The following is a 19,247-nucleotide window of genomic DNA, read 5'->3' on the forward strand; positions in this document are numbered from 1 at the left end:
CTTTCCTTTTAGGTTGAATCATATCATGTTCTCTCATTTCCTGTTCTATGTAGGGACATGAGCTTTTTTAATTGGGTGGGATGAGGACTGGTAAGTTCAATTTTATGGAGAGGAGTGGGCTGCGGAGTAAGTCATGTCCTAATATGAAAGAAGTAATCCTCTTGTCCACCTGCTTGCAAGGAATATCAGTTATAAAAAGATTCCGTGTGAGCAGTACTTGGCTGCTTTACCCAACAGCTACTCATGTACATGGGCTAGAAGGATGGTGGAGGCACTTCATGGTCCAAGAGGGATGGCTATTGAGAAATCAGTGTAAGGGATCCAGCAAAGAGGGGAACATAGAAACAAAGCAAGCCCCAAGTAGAGCCACAAGAATGTACCTTCCAAAGAGGGGCTGTTCATTGATGAGCCATTGGCCTCTAGGTGGCACTTGCTGTGCTCCCTTTGTTAGCATAGCATTAACCCAGTGAGAACTGGGAAGTCCAGGTAGCTCTATTATGAAAAAAGAGGGAAATGAAGATGATCCCAAAATCTGGCTGAAGTTTTCAGCTTGATCCTTCCCAACTATGAAACTAAACTTTTCAGCACTGCTGACATTCTTCAGTGAATTCTGTCCACTACTGTTGTAGATTCAGACTCCATTCCTTGGTGGGCCCTGTGTTTCTTTTGCGCTTTTGTGCTAATTCTTTGTTCTGTCCAGCAGGTACAAACCATTCCTCTCTCATGCCGTATCACTCCTAACCATGGAAAGAACTGTTGACTCAACAAAACTTGTTTTTTTGGAATACTCATTGTATATGGAAAATAGTTGCACAGTTATGGAGGGGTGCTCCTTGAGAACTGCAAGTGTGTGAGGGGAAGGGATTTAAGACAGCAATTATTCCTCTTTTAGATCACCTATCACATCTGTATTTTAATAAAAGGAGGTGGGGAAGGGAGAATTAGGAGTTGGAGAAGACTATGTATTATCCATTTCAGAATAAATGTTTTGTTATACAGAGATTCAGTTCTAAACTTCTTAAGACACTGAGAGAGTTGACAGAGACCAGGTCAGTGGAGCTGTTGAACTTTGAATTAAGCCTGCTGCTTCAGCGGTATAGAGAACTGAGGAAGTCCCAAATCAATAATGTTGGTTCAGTGATCAATGTCATACATAGGTAAGCACAAGGTGGAAGAGAAAGAATGGCTCAACTCAGGCAACTAATACTCATGTGACCAAGTCTTTCAGCTTTGGTGCTGAAGTTCAGCCCAGCTCTCTCTGTTGTCAGAATTATTACCAGCTGATAGCTGGTTGCTGTTCTATGATGTGAAATGAGATCAGTAGTATTGGTCTAGTTTTTAGTAGCTAGGTAGCCACGCTACCAAAATGGACATTGTCTGTACGCATTATTGGCAGCTTAGAGGCAAAAGAATGAATGGAGCTTTGAGACTGAATAACCCTCAGAGATTAAATATGTTGGTGAGATGACTGGAGAAGTTTGTGTTGCTCCGTACCTGTTGAGAGGGGCCTTCCATGTACAGGTCTTTAAGATACCTTTCAGGAGCACTAAGCTCACAACACATTTAATTAGAGAGTAGTTCCTAACTATATTTTGTCCGACCCCTTTGGTAATTCTCACTTCATGAATGTTGACAACAGTTGTAACAGTGGAGGGAAAGATATGTTCCAGTGTTCATTTACACAGTAATCATTTTGGAGCAGGGACAGTGCTGAGCTCAGTGGACTCTGAAACTAAGTAGGTTCTTACAGTGTTACTGCAATATAAATAAGGCCACAAGAGTTTTTAGGAGCCTTACACAGTAGCACTACTCTCCTGCCTGGCTCAGAAAACTTTTGTCTGTGCTTTTCTCCCAGTAATATTGTTTTTATCAGGATAGATGAAATATCTACAAGGCCACCAACCCTCCAAGTGATGGACAGTGTGTGTGTGTGTGTGTGTGTGTGTGTGTGTTGAGAATGACAAGAATTCCTGTGCTGCGTCCTGATTTGTAAATGTTCATATGCTCCATGATGGTGTATTTACCCAACCCACCTTAGGACAGGAAATTTGAGTTGACTGCATTGCCACTGCATTGCAAAGCCTCGTTAACATGGATGCTTACCTTCCTTTCCTATTTGTCAAGAAACAAGGTGGTCTTCAGCCTAATTAAGACCATAAGGACTGTGTGGAGCAACATACCCTAGAACTGCCAGTGACCACCTAGGAAGCATGGAAACAGAACCTACATAGTGACAAGCTTTCAAGGTTTATCTTCCTGTTAAAGGTGCAGCCTTATGGTTCTTAAAAGTTTGTCACTACTGTTGAGTACAAACTTCATGGATACAAACTGCAGTAACACTAATCTTTTTAGAGGATTGTTGCTCAGTTGATCCAAAGGCAGCAAGACATGGTGTGTTTGGGTGTCCCTCTTGCCTAAAAAAGTTCTCTGTGGTTTTATACACAAACCCTTGGCCACAGTTGAAGAAAAGATACAGGACTAGGTATGTCACTAATCTCCATATTTTTGGCATAGGAAGTTCCTTTACTGTTGTGAATTTAGATACATGCATTAATGATTCTTGTTTAAGAAAAAGGTTTATTAAGAGTGGTCACGTTATTGACATTTTGATCATAGGTCAAACCTAGGGTAATGTAACCAATATGGGAATCTTATCACAGTTTTGTTTCCCTATAGCCCAGTAGCTCAAAGCTGACCATTCAGAATATTCGGTTTGTTTATACTGTAATGGAGACTCTGGGTCAAAGATGAGTTCTACTAACAGACTTTAGTTTTAGAACTCTAATATAATTATCAAGTTATAAAAAAAAAGGGAATTTATCATGTGTTTTGTGTAAGGGTGTAGCAGCGGGGGGGATCTTGACCATGGTAATTTTCAGCTTTCCCATGATGTCTACAAGGTATTCAAACATTTATCCATATCCAATTTTTATTCATAATTTAAATAAACCAAATCTTGCCATCCTGACTGGATCAGTCTATTCTGTTAATCTTGCTAATTTAGAGAATCTACCCATCTGCTTTAGGCTTTCTATCTCAGCTCATCCCAACCTCTCCAAAGAGCTCTCACATCTGTGACAAGCAGAAACTAAAATGGTTGAGCAACATCTTTGACTTGTGCTCAGTTGAAACACATCTATGTCTTAAAGAAAACTGTGTCCCCCAAGGGAGCTGAGATTCTCATGTCAAAGAGCCTTAGATACAGGTGCTCATTTAATAAAACTCCCTCTTTTTTATTGATTATCTTTTTAAGCATTCTACTAGTTCAGTGATTTTTGTGTGGTTCAATGTGGGGTTGTTAGAGACTTAAAAGCAATGTATCAGAGGGGTAGCCGTGTTAGTGTGAATCTGCAAAAGTGGCGAGGAGTCCTGTGGCACTTTATAGACTAAGAGAAGTGTTGGAACATAAGCTTTCATGGGAAAAGACCCACTTCATCAGATGTATGTAGTGGAAATTCCCAGAGGCAGGTATAAATATGCAGGCCAGAATCAGGGTAGAGATAACAAGGTGACTCCAATCAGGGAGGATGAGGCCCACTTCTAGTAGCTGATCTGGAGATGTGAATACCAAGAGAGGAGAAGCTGCTTTTGTAGTTAGCTAGCCATTCACAGTCTTTGTTTAATCCTGAGTTGATGGTGCAATTGTGCATACAGGTAGATCACTGATGATGTAAGATCTTCATCAAGCATTCTGGGAACTACGATACCCACATGAGGAAGTGAGGAGACAGATTAACAGAGCCAGACGTGTATCCAGAAGCCTCCTGCTATGGGACAAGCCCAAGAAAGAAACCAACAGAACACCACTGGCCATCACCTACAGTCCTCAGCTTAAATCTCTCCAGCGCATCATCAGTGATCTACAACACATTCTGGACAATGATCCCTCACTTTCACAGGTCTTTGGAGGCAGGCCAGTCCTTGCCCACGGACAACCTGCCAACCTGAAGCATATTCTCACCAGCAACTATACACCGCACCATAATAACTCTAACTCAGGAACCGATCCTTGCAACAAACCTCGGTGCCAACTCTGCCCACATATATACACCAGCAACACCATCACAGGACCTAACCAGATCAGCCAAACCATCACTGGTTCATTCTCCTGCACATCTGCTAACGTAATATACGCCATCATGTGCCAACAATGCCCCTCTGCTATATCATCGGCCAAACTGGACAGTCCTTACATAAAAGAATAAATGGACACATCAGATACTAGGAATGGTAATATACAAAAACGTGTAGGAGAACACTTCAATCTCCCTAGACGCACAATTGCAGATCTAAAGGTAGCCATCCTGCAGCAAGAAAACTTCAAGACCAGACTTCAAAGAGAAACCACTGAGCTACATACAGTTCATCTTCAAGTTTGGATTAAGTTGATGGTGTCAACACAGATATAAAGACTGTGAATGGCTAGCTAGCTACAAAGCAGCTTCTCTCTTGGTATTCACATCTCCAGATCATCTACTAGAAATGGGCCTCATCCTCCTTGATTGGATCTACCTTGTTATCTCTAGTCTGATTCTGGCCTGCATATTTATACCTGCCTCTGGAAATTTTCACTACATGCATCTGACAAAATGGGTCTTTGCCCACGAAAGCTTATGCTCCAACACTTCTCTTAGTCTATAAAGTGCCAAAGGCCTCCTTGCTGCTTTAAAAGCAATGGTTTGTGTGGAATGAGGTGGTTGTTCAAGTCCAGTTTCTAGTGGCCCAAATCTCCATATTACAGTTGTCAGCATCTCTATGTTGGGTAATAAAGATAAAATTCCTCTCTTCCCTTGGACCACTCTTTACTCCACTGTGAGAATTAAGGCTTATGGACAGTAGCGGGAAAGAGGAATGACTTGTAAAGAACTTGTGTTGCCTAGAGCTTTGCTGCACTTCTTAATTTCCCATCTGTAAAGCAGTGCTAATCCTTGGCTACGAGAGGGTTGTTGTGGGCTCAGCTGCGTTCCCTGGAGTAATGCACTGACCTGCTGGAAACTGCCCTAGAACTGAACTTGTCCTACCAATGGAAAGGGCCATGAACGTGCATTGACTGGAAGAGGGTGGATCCTATTTTCGCACCTCTGTGGAGCTACAGCCCGGCCTATAGGCAGTAATAGCGGCGTGAAGGAGGGCCCTGCATTTACCAACCCCGCCCGCCACACGCTTAGCCCGGCTGCACCCAGCCCTGCTCTAGCCGGCGCCAGCGCGATGAGAGGGGGCTGCGCCTGACCACAGCCGGCTCCCGCGCACCCAGCGCCGCGCTCCGAACCCCGCTGTTCATCGGAAGCCCCGCCCCCTCCCCAATCACAGCTTGACGCCAGCGCCTCGCCCAGCAAACGCCGGTCCGCGAAGGAACTACACCTCCCGGCGGCCCCTGCGCGCCTCAATGTCCTGACTGCCGACGTCACGTCCCGGCAAAGCAAGATGGCGGCCGGCAGGAGACAGCATGTGACGAGCGCGGAGGCTGGGGCGCCAGCGGCCCCGGCGGGCTACACGGGTAACAGGCAGCGGCAGCCTGTGGGGGAGGGGCGCGCCCAGCTCCACGTCCCGGGTTCCTCCCCCTGCCCCATCGAGCCCGGCTCCCCTCGCGCCCGCGGAGCCCGGGGCCGGGCGAGGGTGAGCGCGGCCCGTGTGCGGGGGATTGGCGGGGCTGGGTCTCCTCTAGGGCGGGGCGCCAGCCCCTGGCCCGATGCCGCAGCAAACCCACCAGCTCCGGGGTCGTAAGCAGGGACCCCGGTTTCCTGCGACTTCCCTTCTCCCCGCCCCAGAACAAAGCCCCCCCCGCCCCCAGGGTGTAAAGGCGATGCTGGAGTTCCCTTTCCTCGGCCGCACGGTCATGGGTTACCGATCTAGTTACCCCTGGAGAAGCAAGTGTGAAGTCTCCTCAGTGCCATCAGTCACTGAAATCAAATACAATGAATAGGCTTACTCCGCAGCCGCCCAGCTCGAAAGGCAGCACCGTGGTAGCCTCTAAAGGTGGCAGGCAAGCTGCAAACACCTGGGTGGTGCCACCTTCAGAGCTGGGACCCAGGCCATCAGCTGCTGCTCGCCACTCTGCCTTCAGAGCTGGGTGGCTGGAAAAGTGTATCTGTAAAAATGCCAGTTACACTTTTTCCTTTGGAAAATGGATTTCTGGATTCCCTAGCCATGAGTAAAACACTTTGCAGATTGATGCACTTTCCTGAGTTGTCAGAACTGGTGGGTGTTGGGAGGATCTGAAGACACATCTCTGGAAGCCAGGTAGAACCTGGTTAGGTAATGTAGCCAATAGTTGATGGTGCTGCATCCTAAAATGTTTTCTGGAAGTTGATACTTTGCTGAAGTCAGTTGCTGTAAATTGCTGCACCTCTTTAAAAATTATCCCATTTAGCTATTCCAGTTAAGCTGTCTAAGAAGCAACAGTCGCCTCACTTTCTGTATGTGAAGGAACACAAAGTCCGAGAAGGCACCAATACAACCCACCCTGCAAACCGCACTCTTTTTGTCCTTAATATCCCCCCATATTGCACAAAGGTGAGTTGTTGGGCTGGAAGAAGTTATGAAAGGAATAAGTAAATGTCTTTTTACTGAGGGCTGGTGTGACAAATATGTTACTACTTGTATGGGAGAGCTACAAGGACCAAACAGTGGTGCGGGAAGAGGGTGATGAAGACTTAAAGGTCATGCTCCCTCTGAAGCTTTGTCTAGAACAGGGGTAGGCAATAACATGGTGGCAGTTGTCACTGCTATATTTACCTGCACAGCTGCAGGTACCAGAGATCACAGCTCCTGTTGGCTATGGATCACCATTCCCAGCCAATGGGAGCAGCAGGAAGCAGTGTGGCTCAGGATACCGCTTCCCACAGCTCCCATTAGTCAGGAACAACAATCTACAGTCAATGGGAGCTGCAATCACCAATATCTGTAGCCATGCAGGTAAATATAGGGGTGGGAGCATGTCAGGAGCTAACCTTGGTGGACCGAATCTGGCCCATGGGCTGGTATTTGCCCACCCCTGGTCTAGAATAATGGAGAATATGTTTTGTTTGTTAGCTGACCCCGTTTGAAATGCTGTTTGGGATCCAGTGTAGATGTAGTTTAATACCTTTTAACCCAGAGTATCTAGTCAAAGACAGCTGTAGTGTGGAGCAAATGTTCATATTGATGAGCTAATGAGGTTTTGAAAATCACCCTTTATATCTGTTGCAAGGTACAGTGTGATCACTTAAGTTCATATCTTTGTTCTTGCCTATAAAAAAGGTAAATTTGCTTGGTGCTCCTCCCATCTTGTGACATATCCAGAACCCATAGAGAGTTGCCAGAGATTTGCCCAGGTACCTTCCTTAAACTCAAGGGAGCTGCATATTGATACTATAAGGCAGAAGTCTAAGAACTATATTACACCTCTTCCACAAGGAAACTGGTTTAAGCTTGCTCAGTCAGCACAGAGGTGTAGGATATAGTTGCTTTTAAAAGTCCAACCAATAAGCCACCTCACTGGCCAAAGGATTAGGGGCCTTATTTCTCCAATAAAGCACCTCAGAGGAGGATGGCAATGGCCATAATGTGGTTTCTTTGGAAGTAGAGCGGAAATGGGGTATCTATAGAAGACTGTAGCCCCCGTCTCTCAATGGGAGAGCACATGTAATTTTCTCTCTCTCTCTCTCTCTCTCTCTCGTATTAGGCATGTCTGTCCCGACTGTTTTCCTGTTGTTCATCTGTCCAGTCTGTGGTCATGTGTGAGAAACCAGGGCCAGAAGAGAAACCAAAGACACCCAAGTCCAAATTCTTCAATCTCAAGACAGTTCCGGTAAAATTCAAGGGAAACTCTGAGAAGAGCAGTGGGAAAGGGAGCATGTTGGAGGAGCTAGCATGGGGGAAAAAACTCAAGTGTTGGTGGGGAAAGAGGCCCCCTGACGAATTCTTTGATTTTCACACATACAGAATGGGAAGCAACTGTCTAGGAAGGAGTACTGCAGAAAAGGATCTAGGGTCATAGTGGACCACAAGCTAAATATGAGCCAACAGTGTGACACTTGCAAAAAAAGCAAACATGATTCTGGGATGCATTAACAGGAGTGTTGTAAGTAAGGCACAAGAAGTCATTCTTCCATTGATCAGGCCTCAGTTGGAGTATTCTGTCTATTTCTGGGCACCACATTACAAGAAAGATGTGGAGAAATTGGAGAAGGTCCAGAGAAGAGCAACAAGAATGATTAAAGGTCTAGAGAACATCAGCTATGAGGGAAGACTGAAAGGACTGGTCTTATTTAATTTGGAAAGGAGAAGACTGAGGCTATGTCTAGACTGCAAGCCTCTTTCGAAAGAGAGCGTCTAGACTGCACGCGGAATTTCGAAAAAGCAAGCCGCTTTTTTGAAAGAAAGCACTCAGTGAGTCTGGATGCTCTCTTTCTAAAAAGCCTGTTTGCTTTCAAGAACGCCTTCTTTCGAAAGAGCACTTTCGAAAGAAGGCGTTCTTCCTCGTGGAATTAGGTTTACCACCGTCGAAAGAAAAGCCGCAATCTTTTGATTTAATTTCGAAAGAGCGCGGCTGCAGTCTAGACGCAGGTGAAGTTTTTTCGGAAAAAGGCTACTTTTCCCGAAAAAACCCCTGAGTCTGGACACAGCCTGAGAAAGGAACAAGTTTCTAAAAGGGTGTCATGAGGAAGAGGGAGGAAAAATTGTTCTCCGTGGCTTCTGATGATAGGACAAGAAGCAATGGGCTTAAATTGCAACAAGGGAGGTTTAGGTTGGACATCAGGAAAAACTTCCTGTCAGGGTGGTTAAACACTGGAATAAGTTGCCTAGGGAGATTGTGGAATCTCTGTCTCTGGAGATATTGAAGAGCAGATTAGATAGATGTCTATCAGGGATGGTCTAGACCAGGGCTACTCAATACACAGCCTGCAGCCTGCGGTACAGTTTGGGTTTATGTGGGGCTCAACATGTGGCCTGCGGGTACGATCCTTTGAACATGGCCTCCTCTGGGAACACACTCCACAACAGCGAGGCATCTTTCAGGTGGAGTGAGGATTGAAAGACACAAGTGGATGGGCTGGCTGCAACAGACGGGTACAGTGTGTCAGTGTTTCTAACCCCCAGGAAGGAGGTGCTGGGGCTTTATGGGAAGTGCTGGCTGCTTAGCTTTGTGGCCAGAGCCTGAGAGGTGCCAACTGGCTCACACTAGCCATGTTTGGGTCCGGCACCGCTGCTTAAAGCTTAATCTTCGTATTCGTGTCTGTCAGTGTGAAAGAAGCTATTTGCATAGATATTTGCATGTATATGCCTTAAATTATGGCCCTTGGCATGTGCTGTGTGTATCATTGTGGCCCCCGGGGCTTCCAAAGTTTAAGTAGCCCTGGTGTTGGTGCTTGGTTCTGCAGTGAGGGTATGGAACTGGACTTGATGACCTCTCAAGGTCCCTTCCAGTTCTAGGATTATATGATTCTATGACTTTTTTTTAAACTGTCTCCTGGCAACATCAGTACTGGCTGGGGCCTTATTTCTCTAATAAGGCTGCTGTTCTCTGGGCCTGTTTGCTCTGGGGGTGCTGATCAGTCCCTGACTGTACCAATGTGTTGCCTTTTCCCTAGGGATTCCGAGTGGCTTACGTGGTGTTTAAGAATCCAGCTGGGGTACAGGCAGCCAAGTCCCTATCACTACAGGGCCCTCTGGAGTTATCATCAGAGAATCACCCTGTGAAAACTGGCATCCACAGTAAGTCACTCTGTGCTCTCCAGGCTTGGGGAGTATATCCGAGGGTTTCTGATCCTGGCTCTACTGCACACGATACCAGGGCCATCCAGATAATGTGTCAATCACCTCTCAACAGTGATTCTCACATGCCCTATGGAGCACAGAGTTTGTCCGGCATTTCCCCTGCTCCTTCTTTTGTTCTGCATTCCTTTAATTCTTCACTCACTCCACATGGAGCATCTCACACTAGGTGTGTGACCGCTCTCCATAGTCTTTCAGAATCTTCTCTCATTTGGGGGAGCTGGCCTTGACAGGGTGCTTTATTGACATTAATGAGCTACCCAACCTGGAGCGCAGGCCATGGTGAAGCCAGGATTTCCTGTGCTTTGCACCTCCCACTATTGCTGGCTGACTTGCTTTAGATTAGAACGATGTGATGCCCTGGAGGGGGATGCTAGGTTCTCACAGCAGAGGGAGTTACTGTTGACATTCGAACTCTTGACTGTTTAGGGCCCTGGCTGGCTTGTGTAGTGGGGCATAGAGCCACTCTGCTCTGACACTGGATTCTCCCCAACCCTAGACACAAGTGGCTATATGTTGCTCTCGTCACACTGCTGTTTGTTGGCCTGTGTGAAAAGACCTGGCAGGCGTCAGCCCAGATCATGATGAGAAAGATGCCCAGGTCCCACAAACCACTGGCAATATTTATCATTCATTGGCTTCCTTGCTGGCCATTAATGTTTGAGTCTATATGTGTGCGTTCCTCTTCTCTATATGTTTTTAGCAGGTGTATGTCCCTTTGGGGTCTCGTATTTTAAATTTTTATATATATTTGTATTGTGTTTAAACATTTTTTTGAAAGCCGCCTCAAATATTTTAAATAGAGAGGTGGAGTAAAAATATTTGAAAGAATGAATGAATGTCAGCAGGCAGGCCCAGAAGTGATGCATGGAGATTGGCCCAAGAGTTGTTCTCTTCAGACCTGCACTGAGGCCTCTTGTTGAAGATGGGCTCACTGCCGAGGCAGCCACTGACTTTTTCCCTCCTTGTCTCAGAGTGGATTGCTAGTTATGCAGCTTCATTGGTGGATCAAGCGGAGCTGAAGGCTGAAGTGGACACCTTCATGCAAACCTATGACCAGAAAATAGCAGAGGTAGGGAGGACAGATGAGATAAAGCAGGCATCTTTTCTTAAGGGATTCTCTGAGCCTAGCAACTCCTTGGAGATTGTCATTGCTGACTGGCCTGTTCATGTTGGACAGAGTAGCTCTTTGCATAACAACAGGAATGCTCTGGTCTTCCAGCGTTTCACATACTGTCGGTTTGTCCATGCTCTTTATCTGCGTGGCTGGCTGGGAACAATCTCTTTGGGACTATGGTGGCCGTCTCAGTTGCTGGCAGGCGGTGCCCTGGTGCTGCGTCTGACAAAGCCCCAGTACCTTTCCCACAAAGTGTGCTATAGTGACCAGAAACATACCCACCCTTGGATGACCCAGTGGCTCCCCTGGCTGGGATGCTGTTGCTCACATTGTCAGCCACTGAATATCACAATTCTGCAGCTCTGCCAGAACACTGACCTGGGCCTTCTTGTATGGCAGAGCAACGGGCGCTTGGAGTGTGAGGGAGGCGTTTGCTGGGTGATAGGCAACTGCTGTGGACTGGAACTGGCCATCTCGTGACAGGTGTGGACTAAGCTGCGTTCTCTCTTATCCTCCTCATGTAGGAAGAAGCCAAAGCGGAGGAGGAGGAGGGTATTCCGGACAAGGAGGGATGGGTGAAGGTAACACGCAAAGGCCGAAGACCAGGACTTCCCCGGACAGAGGCTGCCAGCTTGCGGGTGCTGGAGAGGGAGAAGCGAAAGAGGGCACGCAAGGAGCTGCTCAATTTCTACGCCTGGCAGCACCGTGAGACCAAGAGAGAAAGTGAGTTGTATAGTGTAGTCATTTCCTGCCCCTGCCTGTCTTCACCAGTCCAGATTGTCACCAATGCTGATGAGTGAGACCTGGCCATGCTGCTCTCCTGCTGTCAGCTGCATCACTTTAGGCCATGATCCTGTTGGATTTTGGGAGCTAAACAGGGCAGGGTTTGATTTATGTTTGGATGGGAGACCTTGGAAGAAAACCCAGGGTCCTGGTATTGATCGATGGTCATGTTTTTCCCCTCTGTTAGTGCAGAAGCAATACCTAGCAGAGTGCTGGAGGGTGCTCGGCTGAATGGCACATGATCATAGATCCTTGCTCTTACTTTCATTGATTTGAGTCTGTGCTGTTCTTTTTTAGAACCCATTTGTTAGCCCCAGTAAGCATCCTGTCCAAATTCCTGTGTTCTCTCAGTTCCCCTTGAATTCCCAGTGACTGTAACTTTCACTGGCTGCGTACAGGCAGCTGTGTAAAAGTAAACAGTGTCACGTTCCATCCAAAAGGGAGCTGCAGCGCAGTGGTGGATGAGTGCATCCCTATATATGCAGCCCCACATTCAGTACTGGTGGAATGGGAACTGCACCCACTTCAGTGGCTGTTGAGCCCACTTTTGCTGGGACAAACTTGCTTCCCAGTGAAGTGCTTTTGTGAGGCTTCACGGTACAGGAATGTAACTCTGCTGCTCTTGTTACTGTGACCATGCCCATCCTGGTCCTGCTGCCCACAACCCTTCTTCCTCCTTGCAGACATAGCCCAGCTGAGGAAGAAGTTTGAGGAGGACAAGCAGAGGATTGCACTGATGCGGGCCCAGCGGAAGTTCCGGCCATATTGAGCCACTCTGGGCACTGCTGCTTCCTTGCCCGTTTCCCTGGAGGGCGCGTTGAGTTCAGACTGATCACACTGAGGGGCCTCTACAAAGTGCTATGGAGCCAACTTGTTCCCTCTGCTGTAAGCTGGGCCCTACATGGGAAATCCCCAGTGGGTCACAAATGGACAGTTGGGTGAAGCTTTTCATCTGCTCAATATGCCGGTGGGGCAGTGAGCCAGGCACAGAAACCTCCATTAAGTGCAGTTCATGGGCTGCAGTCCCTCTTAGCTGAGTGGGCTGGCACCCCCCTGTACTCAACTTTCACCTGTTATCTTGCTGCACTGTCCCCTCTGGGCATCTGTCTTAAACTGGATCCCCCAGCAAGAGGCCCACCCTTGGGCCTGTGACGACCACAAGGGAGCTGCTGCTGTATCAAAAGCAGCAAATGGTAAATAAACTGCCTGTTTCCTATGTGCTGCCTTATTGCCCTTGTTAGCCCTCAGTGAGCAGCTCTTCACATGCCTGCTTGAGTGAATACCAGGGCTGCGTACTCTATGTAGCATGTGCTGGGCACAGCTCCTGCCCTAATCCAGGCCCAACTAATATATTGCCTGCCCCGGTGCATTCCCCTTCAGTTTGGGAGGGGTGGTTCTTTCACACACATTGCTCTTATTTGGAAAGAGGGGAGAAGGGCGCAGAAACATTCTGTGGGAGGGAGGGGGACTTGAGAGCCATTGGCCTAAACTCTGGCTGCGTCTAGACTGGCCAGTTTTTCCAGAAAATCAGCCGCTTTTCTGGAAAAACTTGCCAGCTGTCTACACTGGCCACTTGAATTTCCACAAAAGCACTGACGATCTCATGTAAGATTGTCAATGTTTTTGCGGAAATACTATGCTGCTCCCGTTCGGGCAAAAGTCCTTTTGCGCAGAACTTTTGCGCAAAAGGGCCAGTGTAGACAGCCCAGATTTGTTTTCCGCAAAAAAGCCCCGATCATGAAAATGGCGATCGGGGCTTTTTTGCGGAAAAGCGCATCTAGATTGGCCACGGACGCTTTTCCGCAAAAAGTGCTTTTGTGGAAAAGCGTCCGTGCCAATCTAGACGCTCTTTTCCGCAAATGCTTTTAACGGAAAACTTTTCCGTTAAAAGCATTTCTGGAAAATAATGCCAATCTAGACGTAGCCTGTATGTAATAGAAATCATTTCAAGCCCCGGGGTGCAGCAGCATTGCTAGCTCCAGCACCATTGGGGAAGTGAGATGGAGTGGGGAATGCTCATGTCCCCAAGGCCTTTTCAGAAACAGCTAGGGGTGAGCACCGTGGTGGTATTGCTTGTGGGCTCACTAGGCTGTTCCTGATTCCCACCCTGCTGTCAAGGATGTGGAGCACTAGAAGCTGCCACGGGCCTCCTGCTTGTGCCTGTAAGGGCGTTGAGCTACTTGGCTTCTCCTGTGTTTCAGTAAATTCACAAGGACACAGCCCCAAAGTGTCTTGTGTTTGACAGCACAAGGGGGCCTGTCTGTATAGGTTTGTCTAGGGGAGGGAAGCCCCCACAGGCCTGATTCTTCCCTCTCCCACCCTTTCTTTCAAGTACAGGTGACTGTTTTAACAGCCCAGCTCTCTTTCAGGGTAAGTGACCCCCCTTTACTACAGTGATGGCAGCTAGACTAGTGCTTGTTTAGTACATGGGAAAATTGGGGCCACTTTTGATCACTTTTGGTGTCAGTTACAAGCTAACTGCTCACTTTGAGGGGACGCTAGAAAATGTTTGTGGTTGCTGCTGTTCATAGTGTTAATGCTGCAAAGTTTTTCTTGTATATTTATGCATAAGCACTCTCTCTATTATAAGCAGTAGGTAGTGGTGGGGAAGTGCAGGCTTATCCACCCAGTCTTCCCAGGGCAGCATATCAACAAAATGAAACACAGGAGGTTGCTTCCTGCTGATGAAACTGCACAAGGTTTAACAGGGAGCTAGACCTTAAATCCAAAAGCTGTTCGTGTAGCAGGTGAAGTGGAGGCATGAGGTAGATCTCATCCCCATCTGCATTTGAACACATGGGAGTTTACTCAGCTCTTCCTTACGGAAACTCCTCCCTGCCTGGGTGCTTTCTGCCATTCCCAGGGTTCAGAAGAGGAATGAAAATCACGTAATGGGCAAATTGCAGGGCCCAGATCGGTTAAGTTCAGTCTCCAAGGCTGTTATGCTCTTTGCTCTCTTGTCACTGCTGCTGTCTCCCCCAGGAAGCAGGTAACCAAGCCCTGATGCAGGATTCTAGCCTACAGCCTGGCTTTGGAGCTCTGGTCCCTCTTTAGGAAAGCGTTGATGATCCCTGCCACTACTTCAGGCTCATTCAGATGCACAAAATGATTCCCAGTCACCTCGGCTAACTGGAATCTGTGCTAGAGGGAGAGAACACAGGTAGATGTGAATGGGACCAAAGACTTCTCCATGAAATCTGCACTCAGCCTGTGGAACTCACTGCAGCAGGAAGCTGTCAAGCTCACTGCTGGGGATATAAGTTTTCTCTTAAAGAGCAGCGAGTAACATTATTAGCAGATGCTATAGACATGCCAATTAAAATAAGTATCTCATGTGGCACAGTTGTACAATCAGCTGAGATGGGCTGGCAGGCATATGTCTTCAGTGAGGAATACTGAGCATGGGGGTAGAGGCTGCTGTAGGCACAGGTAAACAAGGCAGCTGCCTAGAGTAGCAGAATCATGGTTCACGAGGGCATGTTCTGCCCCATGCTAGCTGCTGTGGTGTGGGTTGTCTGTGGATGCTGCTTTAATGGTTCCTTAAAACACTTGATGCTAATCTGGTTTCAAAGAGGACTAGATCAAAGTGCATAAACAAATTGTTAATGCACATCAGCATCTCCCAGCACAGGTCACTGTGTGAACCATACAGCTGCTGGGCTCAGCTTAATCACTGCAGGCCTGCCTGTGGAAGAGTCAAAGAATGAGGGCTCTGCCCCAGTGGCAGATGTGGTACCCCTCCTGTCCTAGTGGTCCTCATCTCCTATTGTGCTACTCCAGCCCAAGATACCCTTTCCCTCCATACCCTAGCCCCCATCCACACTATCCTAGCTTTCCTGTTCCCCATCTTCCACATGACATCCTGCACCCAGCTGCACTAGAGAGAAGCCAAATGGCTATTTCCCCCCTTCTCCAACACACTCGTAAAACTTGGCAGGGATGGAGTGTGCTGTCGCCAGACTTGGCTGACTCCAGGGTCCAGCTCTGCTTCATGCCAGCTGCCAAGTCCTCAACTGCTAGTGCTGAAAGGACATGGCGGCTACTTGTTGCAACAGAGACTAGGCAGGTCTGGGAAGCAGGATGAACCCATCACCCAAGAGCCTGGAGGGTAAGATGGGAGGGGAGGCAGGGGCTTCGGACAGTCCCAGGCTCAAGGGGGATCCAGAATGGTCAGGGACCCCTCCCCCTTTTGTAGTCCTTGCATTTTTCCATGCACCTGATGATCCCCTGAGGTCTGCTCTTTTCCCCAGTCCTCCTTACCCGCTGTGGTCAGCCCCTTTCCACCATGCCCTGTTCTCCCCATCTGCCCCAGGAGCTGCTCTCTGGCCCTGTTTTCCTACCTCTTTCCCCACCACTTGTACCCCATTTGTCTCCTCTCTATTCTGGTCTTCACACATCCTGAAGTCCTGCCCCACCTGTGTATTGTGTCTTCCTCCACTCCCCTGCCTTCATGTCAGAAGTGCCATTCCTGCTGCATTGTAGGGTTCCCTGAATTAACACCCAAAGGGCTTGCTTGTGGGGGGGCAGGCAAATAGACCCCTCTTCACACACAATGCCACAAGTCTGAGCACATGGTGCTGTCAGATAGATCCCTAATGCAGGGCTGTTAGCTCCTCAGGATGGGGAATCCCAGTGTGGGGTCCTTCCACGGCAGCCTGTTAATAGAGGAGCACGCTGCTTCAGTTGCTGTGCTATTGCCCCGAAAGGAGGCTGACCATTGGGGTCAGTCAGGGAGTTACTCCAGACTCTGTATGAGGTGACCCCTTAGAAACGTGAGTTCTATTTTAAAAGAGTCCTTTAGGTCCAACACAGCTTTGTATCAGGTCCTGCTCGCAAACCCACCCAGCCAGGCCTGGGTTGTCACCAGCTTAGCACCACAGTTTGATCCAGCACACATGGACTAGACTTTCCCTTGTGCCCTTATTTTCAGTTTTTGTGCCTATGAGGGGGACTTCTCCCTAAGCCACCAACACGTGCCCAGCATGAGGGACAATCTGCCATTTATACCCTTGCTGGGGGCTCTGGCCCATCAGCCTCATCAGCAATTGTACAAACCTGGCTCTGCCTATATTAAGGGTAAACATGGAGTAAGCAGAGCACTGATGTAGGGCCTACAGTGGTAGATTGAAGCACCCTTTGATCAGGGGAAGGGAGAGCCCCTTCATCTGAGGCATCCGGCTGCTGGGGGGAAGTGGAGAAGGACATGGCCAAGCAGTTGTTCAGTAGGGGCTCTAGTTTCCAATGAAGGAGACAGCCAGAATGAGACAGGGTATGAAATTGAGGCACTAAAACTAGTCTAGTCAAACTCCCCAGATGGAGGCTTATTTTGGAGTAAGAGTGTCCACACCAAATGTTATTCTACAGTCACTATTTCCCTGGGTGCACATCTGTCAACAACTGGGCTTGTCTGGCTAGTGCTTGCTCTCACCTTAAGGTTGGACTGGAAGGCTTCCTGAAGCGGCTTCACAAAGTACTGGCTCTTCTTTTCAGGATTAAAAATTCCATCCTGTGCTCTAGAAAACAGTCACAAAGTTCTGTGTAAGACACAGTATGGCTTAGGCCAAATCTCAGCTGCTCTCCTGCCCTGAGAGGCAAGTCAGAGAGAGCAAGCAGACAGAGAAATTAGACTAGCTCACCCTGCCTTCCACAATCACATATGTGTAGGTTGTGACTAGATCACGGGACTGTTGTGGACAAGAGTTAGTCTCACTTGACTGAGTGAGGGAAGGGACCAAACTTAGGAGTCGTTTACCTAGCAAAGCCCCTGCTCGAAGAGTGGATTGATCATGGTACATAAGCTCTTAGGAAAGCTAAAGGCCAGCATGGCTTTGCCTGGGGTCCAAAGACCAGCTTCACCCAGCCAGCTACTCCATCTCTCCCTGGTGGCTTCTCCCCCCTCGTATGCATGCATGTGTTTGGTTTTGTCCATTAAACAATTCAGGGCATTAGTCTTCTCTGGTCAGCAGGCCCAAGGGGTTATAAGAGGAGCCACTCAGGAAATGCTAAAACAGACAAATTAGAGAAAACAAAACAAACCCCACACTAGTAGGTAAGCAACTAGTTGAGTTGTCTACCTGATAAGACCAGTTATCCCCCCCGCCCAGTTCTCTGTATTAAACCAGCTCTGGGAGGGAGTGGGGTGGAAGGAGAGGCAACTCTTACTACATATAACAAGCAGAGCCACAGTGGTCCCATAGCTGGTGTAAGCCAAGACTGCTCAGTCCCAGCTTGTGCTACCTCCGGGAGCTAACCCCCTTAATCAACTAATCGAGTAGTCAATGGAAATTCCACTGACTATTCAATTAGCTTATTAACTGGTTCTTAACATCCATACCCCACAAACAAGTATTTTGTGAAAAAACAGCAAACAGTCCTGCAGCACCTTAGAGACTAACAAAAATGCAGATGAGCTTTTGTGGGCACAACCCACTTGTGGTTGCCTAATTTTAACTTTTAAGGGAGGCTGCAATACCACATATCTTCCACAAGGTGGTACAATGTGAAATTAAGAATCCTTTCCCCCTACATTTTCAAGATGACATCTCCAGAAAATATTATTGGATTCTGCTGGATAGAGAAGAAAGAGCTAGACACTTATCCCATGTTCTCCTAAGGTAAAAGTTCCCAGGGTTCTATTTCTGTAACAAAAGGAGGCTAAACCAGCTCTGCAGTTGGTTTCTCCTCTTTCATTCCTCCCTCAACTTCTAGTGGAGTTTCATTTCATACTTTTCAGAGGTGCTTTAAGGTCCCAATCAGAATTAAGTGGCACACTTGCTAACAAAAGAAGTGGACATGACACCAGTCCTGCAGACCTTGTCCTCTAAGAAGAGGAGCAACATACAGTGGAGGCAAAGTATAATGTTTATAATTTACTTGTTTTGCCTTATTTAAATCAATTTGTGCCCAGCTGCCCCTTCTTGGAGGAGGTGTGATAAAAGCAAGCAGTTGAAAAAGGTTTGTGGGGCGTAGTGACAATGGTCTTAGCTTAGTTTTGATGATGGGTTTTTCCAACTCTGGGAGAAGTGGAGAAATGGGCAAACCAGGCTAACATCACTGGGGGAGAGAATTAGGCAATGAGAAGTAGTTAAAGAAGAGTTTTAAAGACCTGCACAAGTTTCTTGATATTATGATACCAAGTTCCTTTGTAAAGCATTTAAGTTCTACTGATGGAGAGTGCTTTATAAGAGGTAGTAATTATTATAATGAGCTAACCTTTTAATGTCCTTCACCCTCCTTTGCCTCATCTTTCCTCACCATTGGTTGGTACAGTATGATATGTACACTTCAGGCCCAGTCAAGCTCCCAGTAACATGAACATCTCAGCCAGACACTAACGGGAAACCGTGCCAGGCGTTCAATGTGCTGTTTGCTACTTGTTCTGCATCTGAGTTTAATTCAGCACCTGCTCCTCTTCAAATGCCTCACTTGTGAGAGACTGCCATTGATCGCATTGATAAGCCACTAGAATGATCACAGGTGGGCAGCAAGGGGCCAAAGATGGGAACCAGGACAGCTATCATCCCATTGAGAGGTGGAGAAAAGAACAGCTCTCTGCTATGTATTTCAGAGAGTTTGTGTGTCTGTCTATCCC

At 47.5% G+C, this 19,247-nt stretch overlaps 2 protein-coding genes across 10 annotated transcripts in view; one reads left to right on the forward strand and one right to left on the reverse strand.

The window, feature by feature from the left end:
* SERHL2 (serine hydrolase like 2) overlaps window positions 1-19,247 on the reverse strand; it is a 47,689-nt gene that overhangs the window by 5,822 nt on the left and 22,620 nt on the right. For 5 of the 9 annotated variants that reach the window (XM_075935455.2, XM_075935452.2, XM_075935456.2 and 2 more), the window contains one exon: window positions 17,085-17,169. In XM_075935455.2, coding sequence (XP_075791570.2) covers window positions 17,085-17,169 — 85 coding nt within the window. The other 4 variants (XM_075935458.2, XM_006120495.5, XM_075935483.2 and 1 more) reach the window with 3 other exon arrangements.
* RRP7A (ribosomal RNA processing 7 homolog A) lies at window positions 5,340-12,872 on the forward strand. The gene is made up of 7 exons (XM_075935557.2): window positions 5,340-5,497; window positions 6,371-6,513; window positions 7,664-7,789; window positions 9,573-9,696; window positions 10,731-10,828; window positions 11,398-11,596; window positions 12,340-12,872. Exons 1-7 carry the CDS (start codon window positions 5,425-5,427, stop codon window positions 12,423-12,425), a joined length of 849 nt encoding a protein of 282 aa, XP_075791672.1. The 5' UTR covers window positions 5,340-5,424; the 3' UTR covers window positions 12,426-12,872.

The sequence above is a fragment of the Pelodiscus sinensis genome, chromosome 1 (assembly GCF_052426305.1).
Source record: "Pelodiscus sinensis isolate ZL-2025 chromosome 1, ASM5242630v1, whole genome shotgun sequence".
Lineage (NCBI taxonomy): Eukaryota > Metazoa > Chordata > Testudines > Trionychidae > Pelodiscus > Pelodiscus sinensis.